The sequence below is a fragment of the Salmo salar genome, chromosome 04, assembly GCF_965601325.2.
Source record: "Salmo salar chromosome 04, fSalSal1, whole genome shotgun sequence".
In the NCBI taxonomy this organism is placed as follows: domain Eukaryota; kingdom Metazoa; phylum Chordata; class Actinopteri; order Salmoniformes; family Salmonidae; genus Salmo; species Salmo salar.
Genome location: NC_138294.1, coordinates 26,420,174 through 26,430,542, shown reverse-complemented (window position 1 = coordinate 26,430,542; position 10,369 = coordinate 26,420,174). Strand labels below are relative to the sequence as shown.

At 41.3% G+C, this 10,369-nt stretch overlaps 1 protein-coding gene across 1 annotated transcript in view; it reads left to right on the top strand.

Annotated features, from left to right (window-relative positions):
* The first annotated feature begins 842 nt into the window (after positions 1–842).
* LOC123742524 (uncharacterized) overlaps positions 843–10,369 on the top strand; it is a 23,599-nt gene continuing 14,072 nt past the window's right edge. The window contains exon 1 of the mRNA XM_082974208.1: positions 843–1,342. Within this exon, the coding sequence (XP_082830334.1) occupies positions 1,063–1,342 (280 nt within the window). The 5' untranslated portion in view covers positions 843–1,062. The remainder of the gene's footprint in view (positions 1,343–10,369) is intronic.

Genomic DNA, 10,369 nt, shown 5'->3' with positions numbered 1-10,369 from the left:
GAGTTTCCCTTCTCTCAGTCAAACCAAAACATTATACTTCATTCTTAAATCAACACATATGGACATTTTTTTAATTAAACTCCAATGGCTCCATATTGTTAGGTACTTATATCACAGTGTTAGAGATGGGTTTGACTGTGGTTAACATTTTATAATATCATGTCATGTTTGTGTGTGTACAGCAGAGTTTCTTATATAAACCTTTATGCTCTTCTGTACAATTTGTGTTTACAGTTTGCAGTCCATGAAGACCTGCTGATATCCAGTGTTACTGGTGGGAGAGATTGGACCTCTGAGGTGGCTGGTCACAAACCCAGCAACCTTGGATCAGGAGCCTTCGGTCTTCCTTCCTGAATCAGAACCAGGACCCAACTGTGAGGGACAGAGACTCCACCACACAGAACACAACCAGTGGACAGGTGGACTGAACAACCTCTGTCTCTCTGATGACCACCAGGACAGAGGTTCCAGTCAGGGATCCCGTCTGCAGCCCAGACCCTTCACTTCAGTCTCAGAATGAGGTTTTGGGATAAATGGTGAAAATAAGGTCTGCGGTTAAGACAAGTTTAGGAGATATTTTATATTTGTTCTATGAGATATCATCTGTCATGTAACATGACCTTCATGAATCCTTTGTGATCGTTTTGATTACATAAATGCTTCAGAATTCCCCAAAAGTGATGGTAGCTGATGAATCAGATCCCCAAAACCTCAAGTCTGCTCTGATCTTGAAATATACTGATGAATGTGTAATGTCACAAGCAGTACCGTATTTAAAAGAACAACGCGCATACGCTTTTCATTTAACCACAGCCCTGAGCTACAACGTCCTTTCACCTCAGTGTAAACGGAAGTAAACAGTGACCAAGGAAATTTCCACGTTACAGTTTTTATTTTTGTTATTTATACGTTTTTTGACACCATGGAACTCTAAATATGACTCGTTTAATTTCACCGCATCGCATACTTACCCCGTGTGGTCTTTAATTCGCGTTGGAAACAGTACTTGGTTGTTAAATGTTATCTAGGTAACGCTAGCTAGCTGCTAAGGGTTAACTAACAATGGCTAACGGTATGGTTTTTCACACTCAGATAGCCTCAATCATGGAGGTACTAGCGAATGCAGCAGTGGCAGAGGTCTGCAAACTCGTAGATGACGACTATGCAGTGTTTCGTTTGGAAATAACTCAAAGCCAGAAAGAAAACAGGTCATTGCGGAGGAAACTACAGCTATTGGAACTGAAGGTGTCACGGGAGCGCGCAGAGAGGACAATGCGAGAGCGCGTCCACGCCAGTCCCAGAAGTGTCAAGATCGTCGACGGATACAGAGGAATGGCAAGAGGTACATTTTGAAGAAAAGTCAAGGAGATATATGAAAATCCTGTTCACTTTTTCATAAAGCATATAATTTGCAACACTTGTACAGTTTGGGGCCCTGAACATTTCAATACTATCCAGCTGCAGCCCTAAAGTATAGCATGTGACTAAAATTAGCCTGCCAACAAAACCAATACCATCGCCATCTACTTGTATGGGGTAGGGATTTAAGGATGAATCTACAGCAAAAAAATTTTGCCTGAATTCGTATTTTATGACTACAGAAGTAGAAAACACATTCATAAAAAAAAAAAACGATTAACTCAGGACACCATCGCGTTTGATCACAAACACGTATATTTATGCAATACATTTTCCAAAATGGTTGTATAGAAAATTTACAATGATATGTATGTCTAAAATAATCCGTTTTAGAGGTACTGAAAATGACAAGAACAAACACATTAAAATTAACTCAGTGGAAACGTATCTGAATTCTAGATAAATTGATGAGGACGTTCAATTATCAATCATGTAGAACAGTGGTATGATATGCCATAACAATTTTAGCAATTGTATTTCTCTTGCAGTGTAGAAAATTGGGTTCATATGAGAAAAATAAGTCTGAAACCAGCTTCTGTATAAGTAAATATTTACACTTAAAGATGATGATAACAGGTTATAGCTATAAACATGCCAGTCTAGTGGTTTTAAAGGCAGCGGTAGGGCTGAAATGTTAAACCTACAATAACAGTGAGGTTTTCCCTTTTGCCTCTCTAAAACAGAATCGAAGTTACAACAATACCTAAAAAACGAATCAGAAAACTGTCACATACTGACAATGTATCAATGTATCTTACCACTATGACAAACATACCTCACTTTTTCGATTCACAAAATCTTACAGTATGAACATGTATATGTTAACCCTAATGTCCATTATTAAAATACACTCAATCTTCTTCAACGAAAACAATGAAGATAAGATACATGACAGAGATGATAGAATCCCTCTTCTCTTTTCTTCCCTCACCATTCACAGCAAAGATTATTCCTGCTATTCAATCAATCAGGCACGGGTGAGAACAAAAGGACAAACTAAAGAGCTCTCAAACAATTTAGTTTTGGCCGTGGAGAAAGGAGATGGGGCAGAGATGAGTTTAGCTTCTGAAGACACCACTGCACTGCGTTCCAGCCTGGCTGGCTAGTTGCCTCCTGCTATGCGGTATAGCAACAGTATTTCTCCAGTAGGTTTCCTCAAGGTGAATGCCTCCACTTTTATGTCAAAGATAATAAAAACAAAAACACAAGAGTAAATACTTCGGTAATGACAGTAAATACTACAGTATATTACAGTCTGCAAAAACACTACAGTATACAACAATCCACAAAAATACTAATTACTATACTATATACTACTGTTTTTTTCACTACAGCATATATACAAGAGTTTACAGTAAATATTACAGTATTCCCTGTTGTGTTTTTGCAGCCTTTAACTTCTCTAGGGCCAGTGGGACGAAATCGTCCCACCTACGTAACAGCCAGTGGAATCCTGTGGCGCGTTATTCAAATACCTTAGAAATGCTATTACTTCAATTTCTCAAACATATGACTATTTTACACCACTTTAAAGACAAGACTCTCGTTAATCTAACCACACTGTCCGATTTCAAAAAGGCTTTACAACGAAAGCAAAACATTAGATTATGTCAGCAGAGTACCCAGCCAGAAATAATCAGACACCCATTTTTCAAGCTAGCATATAATGTCACAAAAACCCAGAAGACAGCTAAATGCAGCACTAACCTTTGATGATCTTCATCAGATGACACACCTAGGACATTATGTTATATAATACATGCATGTTTTGTTCAATCAAGTTCATATTTATATCAAAAACCAGCTTTTTACATTAGCATGTGACGTTCAGAACTAGCATACCCCCCGCAAACTTCCGGTGAATTTACAAAAAATTTACTAAATTACTCACGATAAACGTTCACAAAAAGCATAACAATTATTTTAAGAATTATAGATACAGAACTCCTCTATGCACTCGATATGTCCGATTTTAAAATAGCTTTTCGGTGAAAGCACATTTTGCAATATTCTCAGTAGATAGCCCGGCATCACAGGGCTAGCTATTTAGACACCCAGCAAGTTTAGCACTCACCAAACTCAGATTGACTATAAGAAAAATGTTATTACCTTTGGTGTTCTTCGTCAGAATGCACTCCCAGGACTTCTACTTCAATAACAAATGTTGGTTTGGTCCCAAATAATCCATTGTTATATCCAAACAGCGGCGTTTTGTTCGTGCGTTCAAGACACTATCCGAAAGGGTAAAGAAGGGTGACGAGCATGGCGCATTTCGTGACAAAAAAATTCGAAATATTCCATTACCGTACTTCGAAGCATGTCAACCGCTGTTTAAAATCCATTTTTATGCCATTTTTCTCGTAAAAAAGCGATAATATTCCGACCGGGAATCTGCGTTTAGGTAAAAAGAGGAAAGAAAATAAAGCACGGGGTCGACTCGTGCACGCGCCTAAGCCCATTGTCCTCTGATCGGCCACTTGCCAAAAGCGTAAATGTGTTTCAGCCTGGGGCTGCCTCGATATCATTCAGCTTTTTCCCGGGCTCTGAGAGCCTATGGGAGCCGTAGGAAGTGTCACGTTACAGCAAAGATCCTCAGTCTTCAATAAACAGAGACAAGAAGAACAAGATCTTGTCAGAGAGGGCACTTCCTGTAAGGAATCTTCTCAGGTTTTTGCCTGCCATATGAGTTCTGTTATACTCACAGACACCATTCAAACAGTTTTAGAAACTTTGGGGTGTTTTCTGTCCAAAGCCAATAATTATATGCATATTCTAGTTACTGGGCAGGAGTAGTAACCAGATTAAATCGGGTACGTTTTTTATCCGGCTGTGTCAATACTGCCCCCTACCCCCAACAGGTTAACAAATATATATATATTTTTTTGAAGAAGAAGAAGAACATGGCTGACGTTTTACATTCTCCCAACTAATTGTGCAATTTTGTTATTTTTTTGTGTAACTTATTTTTTTTACTTATTGTGTACATAATGTTGCTGCTACCGTCTCTTATGGCCGAAAATAACTTCTGGACATCAGAAAAGTGATTACTCACTGCGGACTTGAAGAAACTTTGTTGTTTAACGAGTCCGACAAGAAGGATATCCTGCTTTCACTGGAACAGGCCCAGATCCACGCCTTTTGCGTGAAGAAAAGACGCCGGAAAAGGGGACGCAGATCGGGGATCCTTCTGAGAAGCCGGAGGCGAGCGAGTAAACTCCCAATGCCTTCTATTCTCCTTGCTAACGTGCAATCGTTAGAAAATAAAATTGATGACCTACTATTAAGATTATCCTACCAACAGGACTTGAAAAACTGTAACATCTTATGTTTCACCGAGACGTGGCTGAACGAAGAAACTGACAATTTGGGCTGGCGGGATTTTCCATGCACCGGCAGAACAGAGACGCTACCTATTGCTAAGACGAGGGGTGGGGGTGTGTGTCTTTTTGTCAATAACAGCTGGTGCACGATGTTTAATATTAAAGATGTCTCGACGTATTGCTCGCCTGAGGTAGAGTACCTTATGATAAGATGTCGACCACACTATCTACCAAGAGAGTTCTCATCTGTATTATTCGTAGCCGTCTATTTACCACCACAAAGCGAAGCTGCCACTAAGATCACTCTCAACTATAAGGCCATAAGCAAAGAAGAAAATGCTCACCCAGAATTGGTGCTCCTAGTGGCCGGGGACTTTAATGCAGGCAAACTTAAATCAGTTTTAGCAAATTTTTACCAGCATGTCACATGTGCAACCAGGGGGGAAAAAATCCTAGACCACCTTTACTCCACACCCAGAGATGCATAAAAAGCTCTCCCCGCCCTCCATTTGGCAAATCTGACCACAATTCTAAGGAAGTACCAGTGACTCGCTCAATACGGAAGTGGTCAGATGACACGGATGCTACACTACAGGACTGTTTTGCTTGCACAGACTGGAATATGTTCCGGGAATAAATCCAATGGCATTGAGGAATACACCACCTCAGTCATCGGCTTCATCAATAAGTGCATCGATGACGTTGTCCCCACAGTGACTGTACGTACGTATCCCAACCAGAAGCCATGGATTACAGGCAACATCCGCATCGAGTTAAAGGCTAAAGCTGCCACTTTCAAGGAGCGGGAGACTAATCCGGATGCTTATAAAAAATCCCGCTATGCCCTCAGACGAATCATCAAACAAGCAAAGCGTCAATACAGGATTAAGATTGAATCCTACCTCACCGGCTCTCACGCTCGTCTGATCTGGCAGAGCTTGAAAACTATTATGGACTACAAAGGGAAACCCAGATGCGAGCTGCCCAGTGACGCGAGCCTACCAGACGAGCTAAATGCCTTTTATAAACATCACTGCCTTTCTTAAAATCAATACACAAGTATATATTTTTAAACCTGCATATTTAGTTAATATTGCCTGCTAACATGAATTTCTTTTAACTATGGAAAATGTGTCACTTCTCTTGCAACAGAGTCAGGGTATATGCAGCAGTTTGGGCCGCCTGGCTCGTTGCGAACTGTGTGAAGACTATTTCTTCCTAACAAAGACAGCCGACTTCGCCAAACGGGGGATGATTTAACAAAAGCGCATTTGCGAAAAAAGCACAATCGTTGCACGAATGTACCTAACCATAAACATCAATGACTTTCTTAAAATCAATACACAGAAGTATATATTTTTAAGCCTGCATATTTAGCTAAAAGAAATCCAGGTTAGCAGGCAATATTAACCAGGTGAAATTGTGTCACTTCTCTTGTGTTCATTGCACGCAGAGTCAGGGTATATGCAACAGTTTGGGCCGCCTGGCTCGCTGCGAACTACTTTGCCAGAATTTTACGTAATTATGACATAACATTGAAGGTTGTGCAATGTAACAGGAATATTTAGACTTATGGATGCCACCCGTTAGATAAAATACGGAACGGTTCCGTATTTCACTGAAAGAATAAACGTGATAGTTTCCGGATTCGACCATATTAATGACCAAAGGCTCGTATTTCTGTATGTTATAATTAAGTCTGATTTGATAGAGCAGTCTGACTGAGCGATGGTAGGCACCAGCAGGCTCGTAAGCATTCATTCAAACAGCACTTTCGTGCGTTTTGCCAGCAGCTCTTAGCAATGCTTTGCGCTGTTTATGACTACAAGCCTATCAACTCCCGAGATTAGGCTGGTGTAACCCATGTGAAATGGCTAGCTAGTTAGCGGGCTGCGCGCTAATAGCGTTTCAAACGTTACCCATGCAGAGCAAGTGACGCTGCTTCGAGGGTGGCTGTTGTCGATGTGTTCCTGGTTCGAGCCCAGGTAGGAGCGAGGAGAGGGACGGAAGCTATACTGTTACACTGGCAATACTAAAGTGCTTGTAAGAACACCCAATAGTCAAAGGTATATGAAATACAAATCGTATAGAGAGAAATAGTCCTATAATTCCTATAATAACTATAACCTAAAACTTCTTACCTGGGAATATTGAAGACTCATGTTAAAAGGAACCACCAGCTTTCATATGTTCTCATGTTCTGAGCAAGGAACTTAAACATTAGCTTTCTTACATGGCACATATTGCACTTTTACTTTCTTCTCCAACACTTTGTTTTTGCATTATTTAAACCAAATTGAACATGTTTCATTATTTATTTGAGGCTAAATTGATTTTATTGATGTATTATATTAAGTTAAAATAAGTGTTCATTCAGTATTGTTGTAATTGTCATTATTACAAATAAATAAATAAACAATCGGCCGATTAATCGGCATCGGATTTTTTGGTCCTCCAATAAACGGTATCGGCAAAAAAAATAAAACAATTTTTAAATCATAATCGGTCGACCTCTACGCCACACTGCCCTTTCTCACCTGGACAAAAGGAACACCAATGTGAGAATGCTGTTCATCGACTACAGCTCAGCGTTCAACACCATAGTGCCCACGAAGCTCATCTCTAAGCTAAGGACTCTGGATCTAAACACCTCCCTCTGCAACTGGATCCTGGACTTCCTGACGGGCCGCCCCCAGGTGGTAAGAGTAGGCAACAACACGTCCGCCACGCTGATCCTTAACACTGGGGCCCTCAGGGGTGTGTACTTAGTCCCCTCCTGTACTCCCTGTTCACCCACGACTGCGGCCAAGACAGTCGTGAAGAGGGCACGACAAAACCCTTTCCCCCCTCAGGAGACTGAAAAGATTTGGCATGGACCCCCAGATCCTCAAAAGGTTCTACAGCTGCACCATCGAGAGCATCCTGACTGGTTACATCACCGCCTGGTATGGCAACTGCTCGGCATCTGACCGTAAGGCGCTACAGAGGGTGGTGCAAACGGCCCAGTACATCACTGGGGCCAAGCTTCCTGCCATCCAGGACCTATATAATAGGCGGTGTCAGAGGAAAGCCCATAACATTTTCAGAGACTCTAGTCACCCAAGTTATAGACTGTTTTCTCTGCTACCGCATGACAAGCAGTACAGGAGCGCTTGCCGTCTAGGACCAAAAGGCTCCTCAACAGCTTCTACCCCCAAGCCATTAGGCTGCTGAACAATTCATAAAAATCGCCACCGGACAATTTACATTGCCCCCCCCCCCCCCCCATTGTACACTGCTGCTACTCGCTGTTTGTTTGTTACCTAAGCATAGTCACTTCTCCCCCACCGACATGTACAGATTACCTCAACTAGCCTGTTCCCCTGCACACTGACTCCGGGGCCCTCTGTATATAGCCTTGTTAGTGTTATTCTTATTGTGTTACTTTTCATTATAACTTTTTATTTTAGCCTACTTGGTAAATATTTTCTTCTTGAACTGCACTGTTGGTTAAGGGCTTGTAAGTAAGCATTTCACGATAAAGTCTACACTTGTTGTATTCGGTGCATGTGGCAAATAAAGTTTGATTTGATTAACTGTTCAAATCAAAACACTGATAAGTCATCACCTGAAGTGACCTTCTCAATAAGAGACACACGTGGAGAGACTAAGCAGAACACGGCTATTGAAGTTGTGTAGCCACACTCATAATAATAAGCGGTTGGTTCAAAGACAGAAACATAATGTTTGCATTTATGCACACGAACTGTGGGCTGAACAGACAAAGGGAGCGACTGAGCCATAGCCAGACATTGGAGCTTCAGGCACTCAGACATTTTGTCTCCAAACCATTTATTTTCTACCATCTCCGACAAAACATCTTCCCTCATGTTTTCACTTTCCGTTGTAATGTACAATAGTCCACTAACTATTTGAAAGAAAATAACACTTGATTGTTGTGCTAGTTCATGGTTAGACTGGCATTGAGGTGACTCGCAGTACACTTCATGTGCCTTCTCCTTTCTCTGTATGTGAAAAGGCACACTTGAACTGTGCATTGTTTTGACAACAGCAAGTACTCAAATTGCCTTCACTGGATCCAGGAACTGGCTGGGCAGGTTTGAAGTTGAAGTGACATCCCCACTGTGAACACCTGAGTACTTACTTAATACATGCTTGGACAGATTTTTCACAATTCTTTCATGTTACATTTGGGGCGTACTACCGTTTGCTAGTTTTACAGTTGAAGTCGGAAGTTTACATACACCTTAGCCAAATACATTTAAACTCAGTTTTTTGCAATTCCTGACATTTAATCCTAGTAAAAATTCCTTGTCTTAGGTCAGTTAGGATCACCACTTTTATTTTAAGAATGTGAATTGTCAGAATAATAGTAGAGAATTATTTATTTCAACTTTTATTTCTTTCATCACATTCCCAGTGGGTCAGAAGTTTACATACATACACTTAATTAGTATTTGGTAGCATTGCCTTTAAATTGTTTAACTTGGGTCAAACGTTTCGGGTAGCCTTCCCCACTTATTGTGGGAATTTTGGCCCATTCCTCCGGACAGAGCTGGTGTAACTGAGTGAGGTTTGTAGGCCTCCTTGCTCGCACAAGCTTTTTCAGTTCTGCCCACAAATTTTCTATGGGATTGAGGTCAGGGCTTTGTGATGGCCACTCCAATACCTTGACTTTGTTGTCCTTAAGCCATTTTGCCACAACTTTGAAAGTATGCTTGGGGTCATCGTCCATTTGGAAGACCCATTTGCGACCAAGCTTTAACTTCCTGATTGATGTCTTGAGATGTTGCTTCAATATATCCACATAATTTTACTTTCTCATGATGCCATCTATTTTGTGAAGTACACCAGTCCCTCCTGCAGCAAAGCACCGCCACAACATGACGCTGCTAACCCCGTGCTTCACGGTTGGGAGGGTGTTCTTCGGCTTGCAAGCATCCCTCTTTTTCCTCCAAACATAACGATGGTCATTATGGCCAAACAGTTCCATTTTTGTTTCGTCAGATCAGAGGACAATTCTTAAAAAAGTACGATCTTTGTCCCCATGTGCAGCTGCAAACCGTAGTCTGGCATTTTTATGGCGGCTTTGGAACAGTGGCTTCTTCCTTGCTGAGCGGCCTTTCAGGTTATGTTTATATAGGACCCGTTTTACTGTGGATTTAGATACTTTTGTACCTGTTTCCTCCAGCATCTTCACCAGGTCCTTTGCTGTTGTTCTGGGATTGATTTGAACTTCGCACCAAAGTAGGTTCATCTCTAGGAGACAGAACGCGTCTCCTTCCTGAGCGGTATGACGGTTACGCGGTCCCATGGTGTTCATACTTGCGTACTATTGTTTGTTCAGATGAACGTGGTACCTTCAGGCATTTGGAAATTGCTCCCAAGAATGAATCAGACTTGTGGAGGTCTACACATTTTTTTCTGAGGTCTTGGCTGATTTCTTTTGATTTTCCCATGATGTCAAGCAAAGAGGCACTGAGTTTGAAGGTAGGCCTTGAAATACATCCACAGGTGCACCTCCAATTGACTCAGGCTAATTGACATCGTTTATCAGAAGCTTCTAAAGCCATGACATCATTTTCTGGAATTTTCCAAGCTATTTAAAGGCACAGTCAACTTAGTGTATG